Source organism: Balaenoptera musculus, chromosome 17, assembly GCF_009873245.2.
Source record: "Balaenoptera musculus isolate JJ_BM4_2016_0621 chromosome 17, mBalMus1.pri.v3, whole genome shotgun sequence".
In the NCBI taxonomy this organism is placed as follows: Eukaryota; Metazoa; Chordata; class Mammalia; order Artiodactyla; family Balaenopteridae; genus Balaenoptera; species Balaenoptera musculus.
The window spans coordinates 80,766,792-80,794,561 of NC_045801.1; the positions used below are offsets into that span (position 1 = coordinate 80,766,792).

The 27,770-nt window shown below is 48.8% G+C and overlaps 1 protein-coding gene across 7 annotated transcripts in view; it reads left to right on the forward strand.

The window, feature by feature from the left end:
- PRKDC (protein kinase, DNA-activated, catalytic subunit) overlaps positions 1-27,770 on the forward strand; it is a 151,627-nt gene that overhangs the window by 113,276 nt on the left and 10,581 nt on the right. For 6 of the 7 annotated variants that reach the window (XM_036829913.1, XM_036829914.1, XM_036829912.1 and 3 more), the window contains 14 exons: positions 357-562; positions 2,425-2,563; positions 3,379-3,567; positions 4,142-4,366; positions 5,128-5,236; positions 6,622-6,733; positions 16,629-16,803; positions 19,451-19,625; positions 20,814-21,007; positions 21,630-21,813; positions 22,239-22,399; positions 24,302-24,513; positions 25,463-25,550; positions 25,638-25,781. In XM_036829913.1, the coding sequence (XP_036685808.1) occupies positions 357-562; positions 2,425-2,563; positions 3,379-3,567; positions 4,142-4,366; positions 5,128-5,236; positions 6,622-6,733; positions 16,629-16,803; positions 19,451-19,625; positions 20,814-21,007; positions 21,630-21,813; positions 22,239-22,399; positions 24,302-24,513; positions 25,463-25,550; positions 25,638-25,781 (2,313 nt within the window). The remainder of the gene's footprint in view (positions 1-356; positions 563-2,424; positions 2,564-3,378; positions 3,568-4,141; positions 4,367-5,127; positions 5,237-6,621; positions 6,734-16,628; positions 16,804-19,450; positions 19,626-20,813; positions 21,008-21,629; positions 21,814-22,238; positions 22,400-24,301; positions 24,514-25,462; positions 25,551-25,637; positions 25,782-27,770) is intronic. The other variant, XM_036829911.1, reaches the window with a different exon arrangement.

Here is a 27,770-nt window from a genome sequence, read left to right on the forward strand (position 1 = left end):
ACCTACTCTGCGGTGACTGGCTGTGAGATCTTTGTGTCTCAGATGCTCTGCTCGTCTCCTCGGTATACGTTCCGGGAAACTGCGGTTGTGGTCTGGACATAGAGCAAGTGTGTAAAACCCTCACTGTCCACTAGTGGTTTTGTTGCTTTAAATTAATCCTGGATTGGAAGTGTACAGTAAGAAGAGATCATTTCCTCCTCTGAGCAAGTGGGGGGAAGCTTAACAGAACCGCACAGAGGAGCTTGTGGTTTCCCGACCGCGAACGCCACACCTTTGTGCTCAGCAGAGCGGGGTGCTCGCTGGCAGAGGTGTCTGGGGAGCCGGGGGCTAGCGGGCCGCCGTGTGTGTCTTCGCAGGAGATCAGCTGCCGACACGCCGACCTGCTGAGCCTGGACCCGGCCGTGGTCAGCGGCGCCGGCCTGGCGGGCCTGCAGCAGCCGGGGGCCATCCACCTGCTGGAGGAAGCGCTGTTGCACCTGCTGCCCCAGGAGCCGCCCGCCAAGCGCGCCCGGGGCAGGCCCGGCCTCCCCGCCGCCATCGGCAGATGGATGGAGCTCGCCAGGTAAGCCCGGGCCCCAACCCCGCTGGGGCCGAGGCCGAGGCCGATACATCTGGTACAGTTACTGGTACAGAATTTACAAATTCTGTTTCGGTCACGTGAGGCTTTATCATAAGAAAGCCAGTGCCTAATTCTGAGGATGCTGGATTCGGGTGAAATTTGACTTGCACTTCTTTTCTGTAACACTGGTTTTTAGATCCTCGGGTTCTGGGCGTAAGAGTGGAAGTGAGAGTGGGGGTTCTTGCCTTGCCGCTGTTGTGTGGTCGCTCCTGTCTCTCTGAACTGAGCGCCGTGGTGGGTAGCGAGGCGCTGCGTCGGGTGCCGAGAGCGGCACAGCGCGGGTTAGACCCCGCCGGCGGCGCGGGCGGCACCCTGGGCGGGAGGAAGGGCCTCTGCGGGGGCTGCTTCTGCCCGCGGGCGTCCTTACCCTCTTGTGTCTGGCGTGGCCATGGGCAGTAGTGACGCCTTGTGCGCTTGGGAGTTTCAGGGGGCAGAGTCTCGGGTCTTGGGTGTTGTCTGGATAAATAAAGCACACAGCTTTTAAGGGCCTAAACTTTTAAACATTTTTTTTTCTAGCTTTATTAGTGCTTCCTCACACTTTTTATATTATGTTTGTGCATTCCTTTCAAACAGAATTTTTAAAAATATTTATTTATTTTTAATTGTTCATTTGGCTGTGCCGGGTCTTCGTTGTGGTGTGCGGGATCTTTAGTTGTGGCATGCGAACTCTTAGTTGCGGCATGCATGTGGATTCTAGTTCCCGGACCAGGGATCGAATCCGGGCCCCGTGCGTTGGGAGTGCGGGGTCTTTGCCACTGGACCACCAGGGAAGTCCCACGTCATTGTTTTGACCACGGTACAGCGTATGTGGTCCAGGGACCGGGGGCCAGTGTAGAGTGGACCTGAGGCTCGTGTGTTTTCTGAATTCCTGGAAAATGCTTGTAGCTTCGTCTCCTCTTGGACTCCTGGGCTGTGGGCTATTTTCCCACCTCCCTACCTCTGCCTCTGATTTGTTACCTTTAACTCCCCATGAGCAGGGCAGTAAGAGAGCTATAGCTATTAGAGTTTTTTGGTCTAAATTTGGAGTCAGTGGGCTCTGAAAGAGAACCCGTGGGGCTTTTTTGATGTAATAAACACATGAAATTTCATACCCAGGGAAGCACCAAATTTCAGGAAGACCAGGAGGGAAGTGGTCCTCAGCTTGGTGGTCAGGCGACTGCAGGGTTAGGAAGAGAGGACATTTGATTTGTGTGGAGACTCAAAAGGTGGGAAAAAGTCTCTAGGAAGAAGGGAACGAACTTACTGAACACTTGAGACTGCCTTAAAGGGGGAACTTGGCTGACAGACCAGCAGGTTTGTGTTAACGTCAGAGATGAATGCTCTAGCCCATGTTCAGGCTGTCAGTAGAATCGAGAAGGCCATAGAACGTGGAGTAAAACGTGGCATCTCTAGGACCAGGACTAATTTACCTGTTTTGGGGTTCTTGACTACATTCCAAGTTTTAGGGCTAGACAAGGATTCCAAATAGGTTACCACAGATAAGAGCAGTGTCTCAGCGATGAATTAACACAGAACAGCCTCATTTAATGAGTCAGCTTACGCATTGTAAACCTATAATTTTCAGATTTTACTTTAAATGCGCTGTAGAATAACTTCTGCCTTCTGTACGGCTAAAGTAGTAAAACTTAATGGTAACTTCAAAATTTTTAAGATTTTATATTTTTACCAAACAAGAATAACGTATCTTTTTTGGTTAATTATAACGTATGACATCTTGATTTAATATTTCATTAGAGTAAAGACTTTAAAAATACTGGGGCATTCATTGATTTGGACTTTTTTTTTTTTTTTGGTTTGTTTTATAGGCTGTACAGGTCGATTGGAGAGTATGACACCCTCCGTGGTATTTTCAGCAGTGAGATAGGAACAAAGCAGGTCACACAGGACGCGTTATTAGCAGAAGCGAGAAGTGATTATTCTGAAGCTGCACGGCTGTATAACGAGGTAAAGTTGATCTCTAGCAAGTATGTTACTTGCTTAAACACTTTTGTTCTCTGAATGGAAAAATAGTTAGCTTTAGAATTTAGAGCTTCAAATATTTCAGCTTTATTACTTAGAATTTACACAAAGTAGTATCAGAAAATGGTTTCATAATAACCGAATGTGAGCTAAGTATTGTTGTTATCTCTTACTCTTTTTAAGAAAACATCACTGAATAAAAGAAAACATTTTTTACCAAGTACGATAAAATTGTAAGGTGTTACTTCAGTATCTGGTATTATTATGTAATTTCTATTTGAGTAGATTGTTTTCATTCAGTAAGTAAAAAATTTATAGAGGTAGGTAAGAGTTGGTTTTGGGAAGATGACTGAAGTCCAGGTTTGTGTTTGAGCTTCCGGTGGCCGAGCGCGGATGTGTAGCAGGTACATGCTTGGAGTTCAGGTCTGTGGCCTGTGCGAGAGATCCAGGTGGTGGAATCTTCTGCAATTTTCTGTAAATGTCTTATTTTCTAATTTTCATTCTAAGAACTCTGTAAGTAGTAAATAATCTACAGTATTTACGTCAAATTATGGGTCATTTAAAGTCTTCAGCTTATTCACTGGCTTCGTTGTTAAGTTTCCCAGAGAAGTGGTTCCCTCTTGGCTGGGGTGTTTAATACTCATTTGACTGTTAGCTTCCACTCAAGTTACTCTGTTTTCCCTTTTTTCTCCCCTTGTCATAAATCTGAAAATGGTTGTTCTTAGTACGAATGTCACACAACCTACAGTGCAAATGTTTTCATCTGTACCGTTCCCAACTTTGTAAAATCATCTTACCAGGCCCTCAGTAAACAAGAGTGGGCAGACGGCGAGCCCACGGAAGCCGAGAAGGACTTCTGGGAACTCGCGTCCCTCGAGTGTTACAACCAGCTCGCCGAGTGGAGGTCGCTGGCGCACTGCTCCGCGGCCAGCGCTGACGGCGGGGGTGCCCCAGGCCTCAGCAGGATGTGGAGTGAACCCTTCTATCAGGTGTGTGGAGTCATTTCTGAGGTCACGGAAGGAAGTGTTTCAGATGGTCAGGTGTGCTCTCATTAGGCAAGTTGTTTAAAAGTGTCCAAAACCAGGGCAGTAGTTGTGCAGCATTAGGGTGTTTATACGACCTGACACCCCCCAGGCTGCATGGCACTGTTGAACCGCTCACCGCTCTTAGCTCAGCCTCGCAGAAGAAGCGGGCGCCTCTGAAAACGCGCGTCAGCATCCGCGGTGTGGCCGCCGGGAGAGCGCTTCCTGTCGTGTCTGCGCGGCGCTGCAGTCTCACTGGGCCCGCCTGGCCCGTCCGCACTGCTGTCCTCGGCCGTGCCTGGAGGCCCCTCACGTTGTACCAGACGTCCAGTTGTCTTTCAGCTACAAGTAGTTCCCATTTTCTGTAGACCGTGTCCTTATGTATTTTGTGGTTATAAAATGAGCCATTTTAGATGAACTTGTTTTAAAATTTGTAGCCTTAGGTGCTTTAAAATTTGAAGCATTAAGCACCATCACTTTGGCACCTGGACCTATAAAATGACACCAGAGATGCCGTGGTGATGAGATCCTCGCTCCTCAGGAGACCTGCCTGCCACACATGATCCGCAGCAGGCTCAAGTCCCTGCTCCGCGGGGAGGGCGACCAGGCCCTGCTGACCTTCGTGGACGAGGCGGTGACCTCGGAGCTGCGGAGGGCCCTGCTCGAGCTCCGCTACAGCCAGGAGCTGAGTCTCCTCTACCTCCTGCAAGATGACGTCGACAGGGCCGAGTATTACATCAGAAACTGCATTCAGATGTTTTTGCAGGTAATATGACATCCCAGCCGGGAATGTGCCATCTTTGTGACCTTTTCTGACATCGGTAAACTCCCGGGTGAGAATCACAGCAGCAGGTTCCCCCGGCCGACCGCGTGACGGGCCCACCCTCCTCGCGTCCTGGTTCCCCTGAGGCCTGTGCACACCGGCCTTGGTCCTGGGGCCTTTTAGTCCCTTTCTCTGTTTTAGAAAGTTCCACGTTTTGTGTCCCCTTGGGGTTTTCTTTCTCTCGCTGTGGACGAGCACCTGAGAGCAGGCCCCGCCAGCCCCGGCTCTGTGTTCTTCCTTTGGTGTCGGCTCGTTCTGTTGTTACAGCCGTGTCTCGTGTGGAGTCTGTAAACATTTGTCGTTGCCATATATGGACCTTCACTGTCTTTATTCTACTTTTCACATGTGTTTGAGGTTGAGCAGTACACCTGAAGTTTATCGAAGAAGAAAAATTAGCTTCTGTAATTGGCGGTTTTACATTATAGGATGTTGTGATTTTTAAGAATCGGTGGCAAATAGAGGCAACGGTACCCAATTGTATTGCTTTTATTGATTTTGTTGGACTGAAATGCAATTGAAAACCTAAATTAAAAAAGAAAATTAGACCATTTGTTAATTGCTCCTCTGACCTAATTGTTAACCACTCTGGGACGTCATGTGTAACTGATGTGTCTATAGGGTAGCTGCTGTTTCATGTTGAGAACGGTGTTAAAATCTAATGCAGTGAATTGACTTGTAACCAGTGCTAACTGACTTCTTTCCAGAATTATTCTAGTATTGATGTCCTTTTACACAGAAGTAGACTCACCAAATTGCAGTCTGTGCAGACTTTCATAGAAATTCAGGAGTTCATCAGCTTTATTAGCAAACAAGGTAATGTTCAATTTATACCTACCTTTTTTTTCTTTTATAATTGCGGAAGAGTTTTGGCTTCTGATCTTTTTGCCTAGCGATAGTACATGTTTCCTACTGTATGGGTTAGAAACTGCCTTGAGTTTATTCTACAAATGTATATATTTGGGATTGTTGAAGTAAGTGTTTAACGTGGTCAAGCGCGATTCTGGGCACTGGAGAAGCTTCCAAGGAGTAGTGGTCTGACACATGGCACCCGCAGAGGCAGAGGCAGGTCCAGGGCCCCATGAGAAACTGGGGTGACAGCACCTGGCCGGCAGGGCCCCGAGTTGGGCGTGGTCGGAAGAGAGGGGCTCGCAGAAGGCAGGCCTGACCCTGAGGTGCCAGAGCTTCTGTCCTGGGTGCCAGCTGGTAAGGTGCGGCCGAGGGCGGCAATGCCCGGAGCTGGAAGGCCTTTCTGCCGCCGACGAGGAGGTTTTATCCTGGTGCTGATGGGAGGCCACGCAGAGTCAGAGGTAACGTCTTGACTGGAAATCTGAATTTCAGTTTTGTAGGCTTTTCGGAGTACTAATAAGAATTGGTATTCAGAACTATCTACCTAGCTGTTCTCTGTTTTAAATTTGGAGAATGATGTTTCAAGTACATATTATTAATGATGTATCATCCCAGGAGCTATGTTGATCTCTTTTCTCTATATTACCTAGTTTTTATAACAGCCTTATGAGATGTAGATCCTTTCTCCCCGTTTTATAGGGCATCAGAGATTAAATAACTTGCCTAAGCTAATACATGAAGGATCCAGATTTTGAGCTCAGGGCTGTGATTTAAGCTGAAAGAAAACCAAAGCTTTAAACATTAGCAGTGTGAAATTTAAATTTCATGAGGATTATCATGAATCCCTTTTCCGAAGCCCTCGAGGCCAGGTCGTTTGGGGGTTATCACCGGCAACCTTGTGTGCATACTGGGTTGGGCCTTGTGTGCAGTGGCCCGTCAGCCCACGACTGATGGCTGTCCACCGCCCGGGTGGGTGTCCCCACGAGTGGCGTAAACAGACTGTAAGTTGCCCTGTGATGATTCAGATCAGATTTTGCAAACAGGAAAGTTGGCTGCAACTCTGTGAAAAACATGTCAGTTTTCAGTGCTTTTTAGATTTTGGAATCGTGGATGGAGGATTGTGGACCTGTGCTAAATGTAAAAGTTGTGTATGTTTATTTCCTCATCTTCCCTCTATGGCCCGAAGAAATTGAGTTTTAATGCCAGAATATTTAAAATATGGTAGCTTTTGCTCCTGTTGTGAAAGATAAGACAAAACATTTAAATTTGGACAAGAAATTTGACAGCTGCACTTTGTAAGGTGGTCTGGTCACTGAGCCGTGGACATAGTCACACTCTGATATTATTTTTAGGCGATATGTCATCTCACCTTCCCCTTAAGAGGCTTCTAAAAACCTGGACAAGTAGATATCCGGATGCTAAAATGGACCCCATGAACGTCTGGGATGACGTCATCACGAATCGGTGAGATGTTGAGCCTTCTGAGTTGAATGTCGATTCTTTTTTGAAGTTGCCAGAATAGCTTTTCTCCCAAACTGTGGTTTAGACAAATGTGGGGTCTGAGCCTCGTGGGCCAATTTCCACTGAGGTTGTTCTGACAGTACTCTCCGTGCGTCTTTGTCCCCTGGTCCATTCCGTGCTGGGCGGTGAGAGAAGGCAGGGGCGTCCCCTCTGCTCCTGTCTCAGGGCTGAATGTGGGCGAGTGACATGGCAGCAAAGAAGATACTGCTTAACGACTTCTTCTTATTCTGTTATTATAACCTGGATTTTTGACACTCCCACCTCCTACCTCCCAGCTCTGTTACGTGCTGTATTCATCACTTCGCCAGGTCTGAGATTCTTCTCCTCACCTGTAACGGCCCTGGGTAATCCTAGGCAGGTACTAACCATATGTGTCGGAGAAGAGGTAATAGAGCCAGAGCGGTTGTGAGTTATTTTATTCAAAAACACACAGTCAGTAGGACTGAAGGACTGTGACCCCACGTTTGGCGTTCTTGCCGTTGGACCCTGTTTCCTCTGATACTACTTTTTAAAATTTTACTTTTTATACGTTTTATTTTTCAAACTTTTTTTACTTTTTATTTTGAGACAAGTTCTTACTTATAAGAAAGGTTACAAGAAAGGTAGAACTCTCCTGTGTACCTTTTACCCAGATACACTTTTTTTTTTTAACATTTTTTAACATGTTGCCGCGTTAGCATTTTTTTCTTTCTCTCCACATATATTTATTTTCGGAACCATTTGAGGGTAAGTTGCATACGTCTATTTCTTTACCTCTGTTTGTATCGGTGTACCTTTCCTAAGAAAAAGAGTATATTCTTAGAACCACAGTACAGTAGTAACTTCTCTGTTTTCATTTTAATCTACAGCCTCAATTTCAGTTTTGTCCGTTGTCCCATTAACGTCCTTTAAGGCAATTTGTCTTTTAAGACAGGATCCAGTGCAGAGTCATGTACACATTTAGTTGATGTATCTTTTTGGTCTCCCCTAATCTGGAACAGTTCCTCAGCCATCTTTCATGACACTGACACTTCTGAGGAATTTTCTTCTGTTTGGGTTTGGCTGTGTAGCCTCATGATTATCTTCAGGTGAAATACCCATAGCCAGAATACCACTTAAGTGGAGTATTCGTCCTGTGGTATCCCATCTGGAAGCACAGAGTGTCCACCTGCCTTTTACTGGTGGTAGCAGTGTTGATTGCCTGGTTAATACTGTGTCTGGTCTTTTCTGGTGTACAAGGCCTGTTTTTTCCTCTGCAACTAACAAGCAATGTGGGAGATGCTTTGAGACACGCCTGTATCCTGCTTCTGATGAGACCTACTCCTCCGTGTTCTGTTTCTGTGGATGACTTTAGCCCAGACCAGCCTTGTGCCGGGTCTTACTTGCGGCAGGTGGGCTCCTTAGTTGTGGCTCACCGGCTCCTTAGTTGCAGCATGCGTGTGGGATCTAGTTCCCTGACCAGGGATCAAACCTGAGCCCCCTGCATTGGGAGCACGGGGTCTTAACCACTGTGCCACCAGGGAAGTCCCTCCAGGCTCATCTTGCAAAATTATCCTCCTATGTTTCCTTCTAGAAATGTTGTAGTTTTAGTTCTTACATTTAGGTCTATGATCCAGTGGAAGATAATTCTTGTAGATGGTATGAGGTAGGGATACATGTTCACTTTTTCCATATGGATATCTAGTTGTCTAGTCCCATTTGTTCAGAAGTCTTACTTTGTATCACTGAATTGCCTCGGCACCTTTTCTGAAAATCAGTGACGGTTATGTCTGTGGGTCTGTTTTTGAATGCTCTGTTCTGTTCCTTGATTTATATGCATATCTTTTCACAATATCAAACTGTCTTCATTACTGATGCTTTATAGTAAGTCTTAAGTCAGATAGGGTGAGTTCTCCAACTTCGTTTTATGAAAACTGCTTTGTTTATTTTATGTTGCTTACATTTATATATACATTTTAGTATCTGCTTATCAATTTCTACCAGAGAAAAAAGAAAAAAAGAAAAACAGAGGTTGGGATTTTGTTGACTCTAGATCAACTTTGGGAATTGCTGTCTTAACAGTGTAGAGTTCTCCAATTCATGAATGTGGTATGTCTCTCTGTTTATTTAGGTCCTCTTTAATTTCAAAGATTTGTATTTTTTCCATCTGGAGATCTTAGCTGTCTTTTGTTAGATTTGCTCCTAAGTATGTATGGTTTTTTCAGCACTGTTGTAAATGGAGGGTTTTTTTTCATTGTATTTTCTGGTTATTTGCTGTTCATATACTGATTTTCTGAAAGTTTTGTTTTATCATGAATGGTGTTGAATTTTGTCAAATGCTTTTTCTGCATCTATTTAATTGGTCATGTTGTTTTTCTGCTTTATTGTGTGTGTGTCTGTTAGGTCCATTTTGTCTATGGTATTGTTCAAATCTGCTATTTCCTTATTGATTTTCTGTCTGGATGATCTGTCCATTGTTGACAATGGTATTAAAACCCCCAACTATTATTGTATTGCTGTTTATTTCTCCTTTTAGTTCTATTAGTATTTGCTTTATATGCTTAGGTGCTTCATTGTTGGGTGCATAAATATTTACAATCGTTGTATTTTCTTGACAGATTGGCAATTGGCCCCTTTATCATCATGTAATGACCTTCCTTGTATCTTTTTACCATTGTTAGCTTAAAATCTATTTTGTCTGGTATAGTATAGCTACCCCTGCTTTTTTAGGTTACCATTTGCTTGAAATATCTCTCCCACCCTTGACTCTTGTCAGTGTGTCTTCAGAGCGAAAGTGAGTGTATTGTAGGCAGCATATCGTTGAAGATCTTTTTTTTTTTTTTTTCTGGCCGTGCCTCCTGGCTTGTGGGATCTTTGTTCCCTGACCAGGGATTGAATCTGGGCTACCGCAGTGAAAGTGCCAGGGGTCCTAACCACTGGACCAGGAGGTAACTCCCTGGATCTTGTTTTTTTTAATCGCTTAGAGAATCTAAACCATTTACGTTTGAAGTAATTATCAGTAGGTAAGGCTTACTGTTGCCATTTTGTTAATTGTTCTCTGACAGTTTTGTGGGTTCATTACCCCTTGTTGCTTATCCTGTTCTCTTTTTGTGTGATTTGATGGATGACTTCTTGTTTGGTGTGCTTTGACTTCTTTATCGTGATCTTTTGTGTAACTACTACAGTTTTTTCCTTTGTGTTTACCACAAGACTTACATAAACTATCTTGTAACACCTGATTTTAAGCTGATAACAACTTAACTGTGATAACATTCTTAAACTTTATGCTTTTGTGTCCTCATCCCTCTTACATTTTAGGTTATTGATGTTACAGTTTACATATTTTTATATCATGCATCCAATACCAGATTATTGAAGTTATGGTTATATTTAATACATTTGTTTTTTAAGTTTTAAACTAGAGTTGTCAGTGAATTACATACCACCACTGCCATGTTAGAGAATTTGACTTTGGTTTTATATTTACCATTACCAGTGAGTTATATGCTAACTTCGTATGTTTCTGGGATGTTAATTAGCATCACAGTTCTGCTTGAAGAACTCCCTTTAGCTTTCTTGTAAGGCAGGCAGGTCTAGTAATGGACTCCCTCAGCTTTTGTTTCTCTCTTCTTCATTTCTGAAGGAGAGCTTTGCCAGATACAGTATTCTTGGTTGACAGTTCTTTTTTTCTTTCAATATTTTGAATGTATCACCCCATTCTCTCCTGTCCTGAAATGTTTCTTTTGAGGACTTTGCCTATAGTCTTACTGGGTGGGGGGTGGGGGGTGGGGGGTGGAGGGTGGGAGGGCTCCCTTGTGTGACGTGTCGCCTTTCTCTTGCTGCTTCCAAAAGTCTTTGTCTTGGACTTTGGACACTTCAGTTGTAATGTGTCTCGGTGTACCCCTATTTGGATTCAACCTACTTGGGCTCTTTTTTTTTTTTCCCTCCAAATATTTATTTATTTATTTGGTTGCACCGGGTCTTAGTTGCAGCAGGTGGGCTCCTTAGTTACGGCAGGCAGGCTTCTTAGTTGCAGCTCGAGGGCTCCTTAGTTGTGGATCGCGGGCTCCTTAGTTGTGGCACGCAAACTCTTAATTGCTGCATGCATGTGGGACCTAGTTCCCTGACCAGGGATCGAACCCCGGCCCCCTGCATTGTTGGGGTCTTTTGGGAGTCAAGGATCTGGGTGTCCATTTCTCTCTTCAGGTTAGGGAAGTTTTCAACCATTATTGCTTTAAATGCACTTTGTCTTTTTCTTTATCTGTTCTCCTTCTGGGATTTTTATAATGGGTGTGTTGTTTCTCTTATGCTCTGCTACACTCTTTTTCATTCTGTTTTCTTTTGCTTCCCTGACTGGATAATTTCATTGAATCTGCCACATGGTCGAATCTGCTTTTGAAGCTCTCTGTTGAATTCTTCAGTTCCAAGATTTCTGTTTTGTTTTTTTTTGATGGTTTTTGTCTTTCTGTTAAACTTCTCATTTTGTTCATGCATTGTTTTCCTAATTTCACTTAGTTGTCTGTGCTTTCTTGTAGTTCACTAACTTCTTTAAGTGGATTATTCTGAATTCTTGCCCGACGGTTCGTAGATCTCCATTTCTTTAGGGTCCGGTATGGAGCTTTATTAGTTTCCTTTGGTGGCATCATCATGGTTAGCTGATTTTTCGTGATCCTTGGTTCATTATGTTGGTATCTACGCATCTGAGTAAATGGTCTTGTTCAGACTTTGCAGAGATAGTCTTTCACCAGGCAGCTCAGCCTGGGGCCCTGGACGTGTCAGCTGGTAGCTTCCTTGGGCAGGTGGGGCCTGCTGTTGTGTATCTGGGGTGAGGCTGCTGCCTGAGCTCTGAGCGTGGGGTCGGGGTGCCGCTGGCCCAGGACGGCTGGGTAGGACTGGGGTCCTGCCGCAGCGCAGCTGGGGGATGGCTCTGTGTTGCCTGCCTTCTCTGGTCAGGCTTCCTAGGTGGTGGGACGGGGTGCCACGCGCAGCAGTAGGTGGGGCACCGCCCCGGGGGGTCGGGGGAGGCAGCCAAGCTGGCCCAGGGCCAGCATAACTCATCGCCTGGGGACCCAGATCAGTCAAGACCACACAGCGAATTCCCTGGCTAGGCAGGCCGCCGGCTTGACTCTGCAGACGGGAAGGGAGGGGCTCCAGCACCACTGTCACTGGGCTGTGGGATTTCCCACGTGCTCTGGCGAGCTTCCCCGGCTAGGCGAGCTGAAGGCTCTTCGGCAAGTTGGTTTCCCTGCCCGTGCGCGAGGGGCCACCACGCAGGCCCCCGGCTGGCCAGACTCTTGTTTGGGAACCAAATGGAACAGAACCGTGAGCCAAGCTCCCTGGCCTGCTGGGCCAGTGTCCCGGCTCTGTCCACCGGCGGGCGCTCTGACCACGTGCTGCTGGGAGCAGGGTTTCCCAGTCTGGTGGGTGGGGCTGTGCATTAGCTCCCTGCCCAGGCAGAGGGCAGAACACGCTCCAGGCCGGCAAGGCTCCTTGTTTGGGTCCTGAGTCGGGCAGACGCGTGCGCTGCCCAGCTCCCTGGTCAGACTGGGCCGCCGTGTCGGCTCAGGCACGCGAAGCCACTGGTTAGGCTTTCTGCTCGGGCTCTCCTGGGACTGCCTGGCAGGATCCCAGCCCTGGTAGCTGTAAGCCCCACCCCATCTTCTGTCATGCCCTGAGCCCCGCGATGGGAGCCTGGGAGGTGAGACCCACAGCCCTGGGCTTTTGTCTTCCCGCTGGAGAAACTGTAGGCTCGGGGGCCCCGGTGGCGGTCCCAGTGCGGCTGCTTCTCGCACCCTTCAAGTGGAGTCCCTCGCAGTCCCCGGGGTGTGGGGCTGTTTACGCCGCATCCCCGTGTTGTAGGGTTTTCCCAGTGCTGTCTCGTCCTTGAATGTTGTTGGTTGGTTTTCCTGTGAGGGGGACCGAGGTCGAGAACGACCTGTGTCACGATCTGGATGATGTCACTCATCTTTGCTGTTTGTGGTGTGGTGACATCACTTGTCTTTGCTGTGTTCATGATGTAATATGTTGCTTTTTAAAAAAAAATTATTTATTTTTGGCTGCGTTGGGTCTTTGTTGCTGCGCGCAGGCTTTCTCTAGTTGCGGCGAGCGGGGGCTACTCTTTGTTGCGGTGCACGGGCTTCTCATTGTGGTGGCTTCTCTTGTTGCAGAGCACGGGCTCCAGATGCGCAGGCTTCAGTAGTTGTGGCTCGCGGGCTCAGCAGTTGTGGCTCGCGGGCTCTAGAGCACAGGCTCAGTAGTTGTGGCGCACGGTTTTTGATCCATGAAATAGTTAGAAGTGAGTTTTCTGTGTCTCTTATTTATTGATTTCTGAATTAACTCCTTGTGGTTATAAACACACACTGTATGGTTTCAGCCTTTTTAAATTTATTGAGACTTTTTTTATGACCAAGCGTATGGTCTACTTTAGTAAATATACCATGCGCACTTGAAAATCCTGTATATTCTGCAGTTCTTGGACATAATGTTTATAATTTTCATTTAGATTGAGGTGGTCAATTGTGTTTTTCAGATCTTCCATGTCTTTAGTGATTTTTTTGTTTAGTTCCATCTGCTGCTGAGATTGGGATTTCAAAACCTCCTACTGTGATTGTGGAATTGTCTGTTTTGCCTTTTAATTCTGTTTTTACTCATTGTATTTTGAACTGAGTTATTAGGCACATACGTGTTGATAATTGCTGTGTCTTCCTGATGAAATGTGCATTTTAGCTTATGTTGCAGTAAAGACATATTGACACGTGTGTACTTCATATATGTATATATATATGAAGCAACAGTGAAAATATTAACAGATAATATATTTTTGCTTTAAATAGTCTAACATGATTCAGAACTTACAAGGAACAGTCTTATATACTCACCATTTCTTTTCTTTCTTTCCTTCTCTCTCTCTCTTTCTTTTTTGCTTTCCTTTCCTTTTTTATTTCGGGGGGGGCACGCTGCATGGCATGTGGGATCTCAGTTCCCCGACCAGGATGGAACCCGCGCCCCTTGCGGTGGAAGGCGGAGTCTTAACCCCTGGACCCCCAGGGACGTCCCCGCACTCACCAGTTTTGATGCTCATCATTTGTTCCTAAAGATCCAAGTTTTCCTCTAGTATTTCCCTTCAGCTGAAGATTTTCCTTCCGCAGTTCTTGGAATTCAGGTCTGCCTGTGATGAATTCTCTTGCTTTTCCTTTGTCTGAGGTGTCTTTATTTCACTTCATGCCTGAAGAATATTTTCTCGGGGTATAGAATACTGGGGGATCATTTGTCCTCTATGTTTCCGAAGGGAAAGTCATGCTTGTTCATATGGTTGTTCCCCAATATGTAATGTGTCATATTTGGGGGCTGGTGTCAAGATTGTTTTTTTTTTTATTGTTGGTTATCAGCAGTTTAATTATGATGTGTCTATGTATGGTTTTCTTTGAATTTATCCAGTTTGAGCTTCACCAAGCTTCTTGAATCTGTACATATATGTCACCAAATTCGGGAAATTTTCTGTTATTGTTTTTTTTTTTTTTTAATATGAATGGCTGGATTTTATTTATTTATTTATTTATTTATTTATTTATTTAGGCTGTGTTGGGTCTTCGTTTCTACGCGAGGGCTTTCTCTAGTTGTGGCAAGCGGGGGCCACTCTTCATCGCGGTGCGCGGGCCTCTCACTGTCTCGGCCTCTCTTGTTGCGGGGCACAGGCTCCAGACGCGCAGGCTCAGTAGTTGTGGCTCACGGGCCTAGCTGCTCCGCGGCATGTGGGATCCTCCCAGACCAGGGCTCGAACCCATGTCCCCTGCATTGGCAGGCAGATTCTCAACCACTGCGCCACCAGGGAAGCCCTCTGTTATTGTTTTTTCAAGTATTTTTTTTGCCCCAATTTTTCTCTGTTTGTGGGATGCCAATTACACATGTATTAGACCTTCTGACATTGTCCCACAGGTTCACTTTTATTCAATCTTTTTTCTCTTTATTCTTCAGATTAGATCATTTCTATTGATCTGTCTTCAAACTCACTGTTGTTTCCTCTTTTAAGCCTGTCTAGTGAATGTTTTATTTCGGGTACTTTTCAGTAAAATTTCTATTTGGCTCTTTCTATACTCCCTCTCTGCTGAGATACCTACTTTTTCATTTATTCCATGTGCATTTTTCTTGACCTCTTAGAGGTAGTTAAAATAGCTGTTTAAAGGTCCTTGTATGACCTTTGCAACCTATTGGTCGTCTCAGAGTCGACATCTGCTTACTGTCCTTTTCACTGAAAACAGGCACATTTTCTTGGTTCTTTGGATTTCAGTGAATTTTGGCTTGTGTCCTAGAAAGTGTTCAGACTGAGCTCCTTTACAGCTCCCAGGGGACGTGGGCTGTTCTGCCCCTGCAGCAGCCGGCCCCTTAGACTTGCACCTGGGCTCTCGCTTTCTGCAGGCTCAGGTCTCAGTTCAGCTCTCAAGTCAGTCCTGCACACGCGCCCGTCGCGGGGTGGCCGTGGCCCACGCTGCTTCCTGTGCAGAGCTAGAGGCTCCCTTCTCTGCTCTGTCCCCTGCAGGGTGTCCTCTGCAGCCTTTGGTTCCTCCAGGCACAGTACAACAGGGCTTGCTTCTTTCAGAGTCTTCGTACTCAGGCTGCCACACTCCACGTCGTGGTTGTCCTTGTGGCAGAACTGGGAGAAGACAGAGAAAAGCAGGGCACTCAGCGCAGTGGCAGAACCTTCTCCTGGTTTCCGCGTCCTTGAAGGCGGCCGTCTTTTACTTACCCTCAGACCCCTGGGTGGTTGTGATTGCATGCTACCCCGTTTCTAGCCGTCACCAGCAGAAGGGCGGCTGCGGCGCCTCCTGCGGCCTCTCCAGAGCCAGGGCTCTGTCACTTTTACCAAGATGGCTCTTTCCGGGCTCCTTCCTCCGAGGGCTGACACAAGAGCATGCCGGGTACCACCCTTGTGTCACCTGTGCCCTCCCTCTGGGACTTCCTGGCTACTCTGCCGCGTGGAGTGGAATGCACTCTTCTCGGTGGTGATGCCGTGTCCTCCTCACCTGCTGCCCCCCTTTCTGGGAGCCCAGGCCCTCGTTCACACTGCAGGGTGACATTCCTGTTCACGCGTTGCTTCTCCAGGTTTTACCCAGCACCCAGGGTCCACCACCTTCGCTTGTTTAGCTCTTGGGAAGGGGGCACTTGTGTGGTGGTCATGGGGTCAGGAGCACAGGAGCAGAGCCGTGGCTGGGGAGGCTGCATGTTGGGAAAAACTGAAAAAAATAAGCAAGAGAGATGTGAGACTTGCTAGTTTATCTGGCCACAGTGTTTCTAAGAAAATTGAAATTAGTCCGCAGATGCACAGAAAGTTAGTTGATTATTAATTGGGGTGAATTTTGTATGTTCAGGTCCTTTGTCCGTGTTACTGACAATGAAAATAATGAAAGTAAAATCATGGGAACCAAGTCAAATATGTAAACTTAGGATACAAATAAGAATAACCTTCTGACCGTACACGTGATACAGCCACTGTTCTCAGTGGTTATAGCCTGTCTGCTGCTATGTGATGAAGACCTTAGATTTGGAGATAAAAGGAGAAAAATGGTTTTGACTCAACACAGGGTGTGCTGTCCATTTGTTAAGAGAGCAGGTTGTGAGTGTTAATACTTTACTTTGTGGCGGCGGAAGCAGTAGATGCTGTCTGGAAAATTGTGTTGAAATATCCTCAGTGATCTTCCAAGAGCTGGTTAATTAAAATGGGGGTTAAGTCCAGTTCTGAGAGTGTACATGTATAGTCTAAAAAATGAGCAAAATTTTAACAGCTGTAGCATTTCTGTCTGAATGCTATCTAGCAGCTTCCTGAATGTCAGAGATTTCTTTTATGAGTCCGGCATTAATTCTTATTTTTCTTTGTTTCATGTAGATGTTTCTTTCTCAGCAAAATAGAGGAGAAGCTCCCTCTCCTTCCGGACGACGGTGGTGTGAGTGAGGATGCGGACGGGGTGGGCGTGGAGGCCGTGGAGGAGGACGCTCGGTCTCTGATCGCGAGCTGCAGGTTCTCCATGAGGCTGCGGATGGTGGAGAGTGCGCGGAAGCAGGTGGGCGCGCCCGGGCCAGGGACGCTCCGGAACTGGCGTTCTTTAAACTTAGCTTTTCTTTAAAATCTGAAGCCTAGGGATAATTGAGGAGTTAGTATTTTTTTTTTTTTTTCTCTCTATAAGGAAGTACACTTGAAGAAATACTTAAACTTTTCCAGAAAGCCTCTAAAGTTTATTATACACTTGTTAATCACTTCAAAATGATTATTTTCTTCTTTATTTATAAAGAAAATAAATCTAATACAGATTTTCTCTTGTTTAACAAAATGAATACTTGCCAGGTAGTTACAAATTATATTTAGGTTTAGTTTGTGGAAATCTATCATTTGATAATAAGATCCTTTCTTGATAGAAGTGCAGTTTGCTTAAAAGTCGCATATAGGCATTTCAACTGTATTAAATTATATTTTTCATGTAATTAAATCATATTTGGATATACTAGGGGAGATTGCTGTTTTAATGACCCTATATTGATTGCTATTATAAAGCAAAGAATATTATTCTGGTACAAATAATTAATATTTCTGTTTTGTGGGTTTAAAGGCTCATTTATAGGTTTTTCCTTGAGATGGGTCTTTTATCAGGAATTTTTATATTTCCAATAACAGCAGCCTAAGTGAATAAAGGAAGTAACTCTGTCAGTTCCCTGCATTCAGTTCTGGAGGAACTGGCCTTCAGACGCTCTCAGCTACTCCACCGAGGAGGCCCTGCTCCCTCGCCTGGCCTCCCCAGGCTCTCCCCTTGAAGTTGTGGGTGCTCTGGGTGTTTCAGGTCGTGCCCCCTCCCCACTGAGCCTTTCTGGAATCAGGTAGTGTCTTCCCTCACTATTTCCTGCAGAGAACAAGGAGATGCTTCTTTTCCAGAAGGCCCTGGCCATTTCGCCCTCCATCCCCTTAGCTCTGGGTGCAGCGGGGAGTGGCCGTGGTCCGGGGCACATGGCCGAGGCGGTGCGTGTGGCCTCTCAGCAGGAGGTGGGGGGCACATCCCAGGAGGGGGACAGCGGGCGCGCCCCGCTTCTGGGGGCGGGGCACGAGGAGCGGGGCAGGAAAGCTCCATGGGGGGCCTCGGAGGCGCGGGGGCGGCAGGAGAGGAAGGTGCTGAGACACATTTAAACAGAACCCAAGGGAGGAACCGGGAATCGTGGCGGCTGCTGCGGGCGGAGGGCTTGTCTCGCGGTGCTGGGTTGAGGTGGACTGTGGAGCGTGTGGCCCAGAACCAGGGACTGGCGACCAGGAGGCCGTCGAAGGCCTTGGACGTGCTGGTGGGATGAGAACTGTGTGAAAGGTGCACTCTTCGACGCAGATGCAACAAGGCCAGAGACCGCAGGAACGACGGGGGTGACGGGACTTCCGGCCTGAGTGGCTGGAAGGGTCGTAACAAGGACTCACGGGACTGATGTCAGTGTCCTCGAAGCTCAGCAGAGACTTAGACGTACAAGACGTCCCCACACAGCCAACTAAGTAAAGAACAGAGAAACCGTGCATTAAACCTAAAAACTTCTGTGCCTCGAACGGCACACTCGAGAAAGTGAAGAGACAACCCATATGATGGGAGGAAATATTTGGAAATCATGTATCTGGTAAGGGTCTGCTTATCCAGAATACATAAATAACTCTTTACAACCGAACAACAGAAAGTCCAACAAACCAGCGAGAAAACAGGCAAAGGATCTGAATAGACATTTCTCACAAGAAGACACACAAGTGGCCAGTACGCACATGAAAAGACACTCAGGGGACTTCCCTGGCGGTCTAGTGGTTAGGACTCCGCACTTCCACTGCAGGGGGCACGGGTTCGATCCCTGGTTGGGGAACTAAGATCCCGCAAGCCGTGTCGCATGGCGAAAGAAAGAAAGAAAGGGAGAGAGAGAGAGAAAGAAGGAAAGAAAAGACACTCAGCACCACGAGTCATCAGGAGGATGTAGGTCAGACCAGAGCGAGGTCCCGCTGCACACCCACGGGACGGCTGGAGTAGAGGGGCGGCCCTCCGTGCAGGGAGGTGAGCGGTGCATCCACCGTGGAAATCAGTCTGGCAGCTCCTCCAAAAGCCAGAGGGTTACCATTTGACCCAGCAGTTCCCCTCCTCGGTATACACCCAAGAGAAATGAAAACTTAACGTCCACACAGAAATTTGTATACAGATTCTTTATGTTCATTGAAATTAGAAAAAAGAGCATTATTCAAAATAGCCAAAAGGTGGCAACAACCCGGAAGTTTATCAGTAGATAAATAGATAAATAAACTGTGGTTATCCATGCAGTAGCATGTGACTCAGCCACAGCAAGGAGTGGAGTTCTGCTACACACCACCAGACACAGAATCAGAACGCATCTCCTGACTCCCTCGATAGGAAGTGTCCAGAATAGGCAGACCCGGGGCAGAAGGCTGTGGTCGCTGGGGGCTGGGGGAGGAGAGCAAACGCCTGTGGATGGAGGGTTTCTTGGCGGACGACAGAGTCCCGGAATCAGACGGCAGCGATGGGCGCCCCGCTGCGTGTGTCCTGGAGACCCTGGACTGTGTATCTGGCCCGGCGATAAAGCCAAGGTGATGGGTCACTGAAGGCCAGTGAGAAGCTCCTCTTGTACAGTGACTTGACTTCTCATTATCCTCCTGTGTCATCTTTCCGCTTTCTCTCTTCTGCCGTGCAGAATAATTTCTCGCTTGCCTTGAAACTGCTGAAGGAGCTGCACAGAGAGTCAAAGACACGGGAGGACTGGCTCGTGAGGTGGGTGCAGAGCTACTGCCGGCTGAGCCACAGCCGGGCCCGGGCCCAGCGCCGGCCCGAGCAGCTCTGCGCGATGCTGAGGACGGTGTCCCTGCTGGGTACGAGGCTCTTCTCCCACAGTTGGTGTTGTGGCTGCGTGTCTTCTCACAGTATTCTTTGTGCTGCTTTATCTGACAGTTGGGAATTAAATTTTGTAAAACTTTTATTAAATATTTATCAAACATGTGGAGCCAAGGTACTGTGTATCTTAGTAATACTACTTTTGGAGCTTTTATTTCTTCATCTGTAGACTACAGTTGAAGTTTAAAATGTTCTGTTTAAGACTTAGCCAAATTTTGGGTGTAATAGTTTAATTATTTTGAAAACTTTATGTTTACATACAAGAACTGCCTAAAAAAATTAACCACGAAAGCCTTTTTCCTGCTCAGTTCTTCTGTCTGTGATGACGTGGCCTGTAAGGCTGAGGGGGAACCCCGTGTGTGGGTCCCGGGTCTCGTGTGCACATCCCAGGTGCACGGCAGGACTTTCCCGCGGCCTCCCGCCTGGTCCCGAGCCCGAGTCTTGAGCAGGATGGGGAAGCACTTTCCACGTTGATCCCAGGATCAGAAAATGATCCTATGACTGCGCAACTATTTTTTGTAGGCTTTTCTGGGGGAGCGATGGGGGGGAGGAGGTTGAGTTTGCTGCCATTAAGATGACAGTTAGTTCTCGTGATAATAACTGGCTGTCGTTGGTCACAGCCTTGTGAAGTCAGCGTCTCCTGGATGAGCAGGTGGTGTGGGTGCAGGGCTTGCTGGGTGGCGGCCCTTTCTCTTCTCGGCCTCTGCACGCTGTGGGCTTGCCCAGAGCCACACGGCCGGACATAGTATTCGATCTTGGACTGCGGTGGTCTCTGTTGCTTTATCAGCTGCAGGGGACAGCGTCAGTTTAAAAATCTGGGTTACTGATGTACATGCACGAATGCGTTAGAAAGCGCCCTTTCTGCTCTCTGTAACACAAAGAAGTGCTTGGACAAAATGCAGAAGGGTGATGCTTGAGTGAAAGTTTACGTGATGTTTTGATTGTTGAGCCGCGGTGGACTGGTCGCTGCTGACAGAGAACACGTTCCATTAACGTGAGTGAGTTCAGGAGGTTCTCGCACCAGCGGCTGAAGTCAGTTTCTTACACCTTCAAGATTTCTTTTAGTTTCTTAATAGAAAACAACCTTTGAACACTATGAATATCTTCTTTTTAACTTACGTCACTCAGTTCTCAAAAAATCGTGTGTGTGCGTGTGTGTAATCCAGCAGGTGAGAACACGTCAAGCTACTTGAGCAGAAATGTGGCGGCGTCCCGTGACCATAACGTTCTCGTGGGCACAACGTACAGGATCATGGCTGACGCTCTCAGCAGCGAGCCCCCCTGCCTCGCTGGGATCGAGGCGAGCAAGGCCAGGAGCGTCGTGGAGCTCTCGGGGTCCAGTTCAGAGGATGCAGAGCAGGTAGTGACGCTGGGAGCCGGAGCTCTTCGCGTCGTGTGTTTGTCTCGACCGCGCAGGCTCCGCTTCACGAAAGAAACGACAAGTCTCGCTTTGTGTTTTTAAGACATATTTGACAGTTACACGCAGTCAGGTTTCTTATTGGAAAAATGACATACTCCCTGAGTTTCCTGTTTATTTGAACGACACCCTTCTTTTAGTGTTAATAACGAGAAGTCTGTGTTGGACTGATGTGGACGGTTCTCCCATGAATTTTGTTAGTGGAATCTCACCACCAGTCTCCATTCAGACACCCCGCTAGCTTGTGGGAAGAATCAGCTTTTCTGCTTTTTTATGTAGCACCTGCTTTGTTGGCGTTTCTCAGGTGGTTCTGTATGTTCGTGAGTTCCCACGTGCTCCCCGCGTCACTTGTGTCCCCAGCCTCCAGCCCTTCCTGAGCCCTGCCCCGCGTTGGTTTTCGGGTGCCGAGGTGGCGCGGGGCTGGCGTCTCTTTCCCAGTCCAGGCGGACCTGGCTCTGCCCTCGAGTGGCTTTCTGTTTACCGGTGGCTGACGGGTCCCGGTGGGGGGCAGGGTCTTCAGGAAGCTTGGTCCCGCTCACAGCCTGCCGGGGTCTCTGCCTTCCAGGTTGCGGCAGGCCTGTACCAGAGAGCATTCCAGCACCTTTCCGAGGCCGTGCAGACGGCGGCACAGGAGGAGGCCGGGCGCCCGGCGTGGGGCCAGGAGCCTGCGCGCGGGCTGGTGGCGGCTTGCCTGGCGCTGGTGGAGTTCTGTGACCAGCGGCTCCGCAAGCAGGAGGAGGGCCCCCCCGGTGAGCCCCGCGCGTGGCAGCCGGAGACGTAGGGCCTTGCAGGTCCCATGGTCTCCTGTGTGTTTTTCAGTGGCATGTGTTCTGAGAGACGGCTTGTCTGTTTAAGAGGCAGTGACGTGGCCACGCCCCATGGCTGGCGTGGGGCCGGAGTTGGGCGTCTCTGTCCCCTCCATCCGTCTGCTTCCCTGACGCGTGTCTGACCAGCTCCTGCGGCCGCCCCTCGTGTTCCAGCCCAGGAAGCAAACTGCTTCACCCGGTAGCAGAGGTCAGCGTCGGAGAGGAGCTCTTACACGCGGTCCGAGACCGTGTGCTGAGCTGCAGTAGTTGTTAGAAAGGAAGCCTGGGGGAGAGCAGCCGGCGCCGAGTCTGCCACTCGTGTCTGTGTGTGGGTAGTGAGCACATGTCTCCTCTCCTGTCCCCGGTAGTCCTGGACGCTGCAGAGCTGCACACGTATCCAGCCCTCGTGGTGGACAAAATGCTGAAAGCTCTGAAGTTACACTCGAGCGAGGCCCGGCTGAAGTTCCCCAGACTCCTCCAGATTGTCGAGCAGTATCCAGAGGAGACCCTGAGCCTGATGACCAGAGAGGTCGGTGTCTTCCTTCTAGCAAAGGGGACTTGACCGGACTAACGGATGTGCTGTGTGGGGCGCGTGTGTTCATGGCTTTTCCTAACCACCGAGCTTTGCTCCATCCCAACAACGTATGTCATTTAAAACCGTGTAAGCGAGTGTTCCCACGCACCCACTTTCCTCTGTGGGTGTTGACACGAAGGCCGCGTCTGAACAAGGACCGGGACGGGAGGAGGTGAGTCCCGCGCCCCGGAGCGGGCTGCCCCTCAGGGCTGGGCTGCGTCTGTGCGTCCGGGGGCCTTACGCTCAGGTCGCTGTTCGGCAGCGAGGCAAGGGGGACGTTTCAGGTGCCATCCCCCCACGCTCCACGTCTCGGGAACCCCCAGGGCTCCTGCCCCACGTCCCGCTTGCCCGCTCTCACCCCGTGCCGGCCTCTCCACTGGGGCCGCGGCGGGGAAAAAGGGGAGGGTTATCAGAAAGGCTCCTTAGCGACTTCTGTGGATGTTTAACTGGAAGGCGGGGCCAGGCTTTGAGTCGATGCCGTGATGGTTGAGAACGGGCGCACGGCAGGTCCGTAGACGGTGCTGGTCGCCGAGCCGCAGTCAGTTCTCTGTGCGCTTGGACGGCTGAGGGTTTTCAGTGGGTCCTACACAGGAGATTAAAGTCAATTCGGTATGAAATGCAGTACACATGCATTTTCCTCAAAGATAAGTAAAGAAATATTTCAGTAAGTTATGGTTTTGTTTTTCCCCCAAATCATACTTGCATACAATAAAAATAACATTTTGAATTTGTGCGGAAATGAACGGAGTGGTGGGTCGATGTTGTCATGACCCTTGAGATGGGCAGCTGGCCTTGCACTCAGGGCCCCCAAGCCTCCTGTGCTTCCTGGCTTTATACCAGCATTCCAAGCACAGCGGAGTTTATCTTGAAATAAACACCTGGAAAAGCATTAGAGGAAAACCTGAGCAAAATTTGAAAATGGTCTTGGAGTTAAGAGACAAAAGCCAGGAGCTATAGAGGGAAATAATTTGACGCTTCTATCATTAAAAAAATGCCATATACAAAGTTAAAAAAAGAACTGGGAGAAAAATATTTGCAACACATACTGGAGACGGAGAGCAGGCGTCTCCACTGTCCACAACAGACTCGTAGCAACAGGCAGCGCACATGCGGTTAAAGCACATAATGCAGGTAAACGCTGACTGCTTAGCCTCACTAATGATGAGACATGCAAATTAAAATTAGATATCTTTCACTTCTCGGATTGAAAATAGATTTTTTAAATTGTCAGATTGACAGTAGATTTTAAAAATTGATTGCGTCCAGTGTCGAAAAGGATTTTGTAAAGTAGTTGATCTCTACTACACTTTTAGAAGTGGAAATTTGAAAAATCTTCTTGGAGGGAAATTTAGCAAAGTTTTTTACAGTTGTTAACGTTCACGTTAAAAGTAAAAAGGAATTTAGGAACTCATTTAGGAATTTCTCCTATGGGTATATAGCACAAGTACAAAGACATAAACATATAGGGTTGTGCATTGTAGTAGTATCTGGATAGCAAAAATTGCAAATACCCTAAAAGTTCATTATAGAGCACTTGTGAAACGAAGCGGAATATGGTACAGCTGTTAAAAGGAATGAGGTAGATCTAAGAAAAACCAGCAACAGCAAGTTTCCTCCGATTCCATTCTTCTGAAGAAAGGGTCCACGTGTACACGCCCTGAAAAGGCCCGGAAGAATCGATGGTTCCCAGTGGGTCGGAACCGAGAGGGCTGAGAAGACTTTCTGTCTACACGTCTGTCTGTTTTTATACTGACGGTAGCAAATACAGCTATACTTGGATGTTGGACACGCAGTACTTCTGTAAGGGAAGAACGTTGCATGTTTCACTCCTCACTAAGTCCCGGCTCTCTGTTTCAGATGTCTTCCATTCCTTGCTGGCAGTTCATCGGCTGGATCGGCCACATGTTGGCCCTGCTGGACAAGGAGGAGGGGGTCGCCGTCCAGCGCACCGTGGCGGACATCGCCGACCACTACCCGCAGGCCATCGTGTACCCGTTCACAATAAGCAGTGAAAGCTATTCCTTCAGAGACACTTCTGCTGGCCATAAGAGCAAGGACTTTGTGGCCAGGTGACACAAGAAAAATTAGGTCCATCCAACACTGAAAGGTTATCAAAACGTCTGTGGTCAAAGCAGACACAGGGACGCTTATGTGTGTCCTCAGATGAATTAGAGCTGCCGTGGAGGGCAGGAGGCCTAGATGTCTGTTTGTTGGGTGCATCTGCCCTGGTGTGTCATTGGCTGTAGAGTTTATTTCCTTTTGTAAACACAGTTCATCTTAAAATGTTATTCATGAGACGGTTATGCTAACCATTAGTAATCTGTTGGTTGAGACGGACTAGATGAGATGCTTTTTGGAATCAGTTCCTGAAATTGTTCTGTAATTTAAAACCTCTGGGAAGCCCCCCCTTCTTCATTAGGAGTCAGTAAACTGCCCACGTGTCGCCCTTTCCGCTTCTTCAGTTGATTTGTAAGTGAGGACAGTTGCCAGAGCGGCAGCAGTGTTTTACTTCAGAAAGAATACTTGGTAAACGCACGGCATTTTAGTTGCCCTTCTCTGTCAGGAGCTGATTTGCCTCATTATTTAGAGCGTTTTGCTTCCGAGGGACAAGGCTGGGGGGGCACAGCCCTCGTCCCGGCTCGCTGATGGGCCGGCCGTGCGCCCACCCACCCTGTGATGCCCTCCTGTGTCTCAGCAGAGGCAGCTGCAGCGTGATCGGTTCCTTAGAAAGAAAGAAAGGAAAGAGAAATGTTGAAAGTTTGTTGAGAAGGGGGCCTTTTAACTTTAGATTGTGTGTGCCAAAATGTTGAGGATTTGCTTTCACCTCATCTCTTGATACAGGACACACTTTGTGCTTCATCTGTTTTGGAGATAATTTTTAAATTGCTCCTTCCCTAGACTATGTAGTTGGTTATGTATTGTTTTATATATAAATATAATTATATATACATAACAATTATAGGCCTTGATCTTTGGAAGATGTTTGATTGAGCACCTAAACCTGGTAATTTTTTGTAGGATTAAAGCTAAGTTAGATCGAGAAGGAGTGGTTCAGGACTTCATTAACGCCCTGGAGCAGCTCTCCAGCCCTGAGATGCTCTTTAAGGTAGCGTTAACCGCTTCCCACACATAAGACACGGGCTCAGTGCAACCTGCCTGCAGTCCAGCTTGACGTGTCTTTTTTTCTGCACAGGACTGGACGGAGGACATCAAGCTTGAACTAGAAAAGAACCCCGTAAATAAGAAGAACATTGAGAGGATGTATGAGAGAATGTACGCAGCCTTGGGAGACCCACAGGCTCCGGGTGTCGGGAGTTTTCGAAGGAGGTTTATCGAGGTACGGGGTGGGGCGGCAGCCGCTTGGTGATTACAGAGTCATTGTGAAGACGAGGGCTTCTATTTGCTGGTTTGTTAATACTTCTGGTTTTAAAATGTCGTTGAATTTGTAAACTTTCCTTAGATCCTTGTCTTTCTGTGAGATATTGATGGCGTATTTTTAGGTCAGATAGTGGCAAGTGGGGCACAGGTAAAACCTCAGGGTTTCTATTACATTCTGTTCTTCATGGCCAGATTCTTAGATATGAAGGTTATGTGTAGTTTAATGTTTTTAATTCTCAGAGTGATTTGGGTATCAGACCAGGAAAACGTTTGTATTTGCCGCAGGTTGTAACCGTTTGTGAGCACTTAGCTCTGTCCAAGGCTCCGAGAGCTCACGGGGCCGCTCTGGTTTCAAAGTTGCTCCAGACTTGGAAGGGAGAGAATGCACGCGGTGCTCCCCGCCTGCCCTCCCCCAGTCTGGCCCCTCCCCGCCCCGGGACGGGGGTGGGCCTCCTCCCTCCGCTGCCTAAAGCACCTGTGTGCGCCTCTCCTGCATTTGTCACGCGGAGTTCGTTTTGACAATTTGGTGAAACCGCTTCTGTTCGCGAAACGTCAAGAAGCTTTAGAGCGTGCAGGAGCCCGGGAGCTCACCAGTCGCGCGTCTCTGGTGCGGAGGAGCGTCTGTGTCCCTTGCGGGTGTACCAGTGCTTCAGTGAGACGTAGGTCACGTGGCCTGCCGCGCGTGCGGTCACAGTGTGCGGCGCCCGAGGGCTCGCTGTATTCCCGCCGCTCCCCAGGGCAGCCCCGTCCCCGCCCCTCCCTGCCCTGCCAGCCCCTGGGGGCCCGCCGGCCCGACCTTCCGTGTGGACGAGTCCCGCGGGGCCCGGCGTCTCTCGCTCGGCGGCGCGCGTGCTGCAGCCCGTGTCGGCGCCTGCCCTCTGGGTGCCGGCGGTTGCTCCGCGGCCTGTGTGTCCCGCGTCCGCTGAGCGGCGCTCCCGTGCAGTAGGCGCAGGGACTCCGGGCGCCGTCCTGAGTCGGACTCGGGGGCGGGGCTGACCGCGCGCACCTCTGCCCGCGGAGCCCGGCGCAGGCGTCTCTGTCTGGATGCGCGGGCGGGGCGGTTCTGATCTCCAGAGCGAGGGCTGGGGGAGTCGTCCCTGCTTCGGGGAGTTTCCGTTAATGGTCTGAATGTGGGAACAGACAGGACTACCTGCTGCCTGATGTGACCCGGGCTGCGTCTCACGTGACAGTAAACCCTAAACCTCGGCACGCACTGCATTTTATGACACGCGTTCGACCCCACGTCCTATCAGGTCGGCCTCACAGCACTGCTGCCCAGTGACTGCAGCTCCCCGGCGGGAAACCCACGTCCCGAGAAGGTACTGAAGGGCGGCGGGCCCGCGGCCACAGCAGGAGCCGTCGGCGGGAAGGCGCTGGCGTCCGCCCTGTCCCCAGCTGGGGCCGCACCAGCCGCTGCCGTCACGGCGCAGGAGCAGCCCCGGCGGGCGGCGGGCGGGCAGCAGGGATGGCGGCCTCAACAGGGTTGACGTGTGAGGTCGGCCAGGGTCTGGGGCTCGCCAGGTCTTGTTCTGAGCCACGCCGCTTGTGCTCAGCCTGCGGCGGGCGGGCCCAGGGCCGACCGAGCGGGCGGCAGAGGGGTCGCCGTGAGCTTCCCGCGGAGGGGGTGGGGGCCTGCCCGTCGGCCCTGCCCTGGAAACCGCAGCCTGGCGGGCTGTGTCCCGGCCAAGCTCAGCCCACCGCCCAGCAGGGCCGAGCCCCGCAGAAAGCTCCCCGCAGCTGCAGCCGTGGTTTGTCTGGAGCTTGCTTCCTAGTACCTGGGACAGTCCATCCAGAACTTTCTGCTTCGTACCAAATCGGCACATAATTTGCGTCGGTTAATTAAAATATTAATCCACTAAAACAGAACTGTCTCAGGTTTCACTCTAGGGGACCCTTCGGGGCATTATGCCATTTGGATCAGTGTTGGTGCTGGTTATGCTGGGAAATG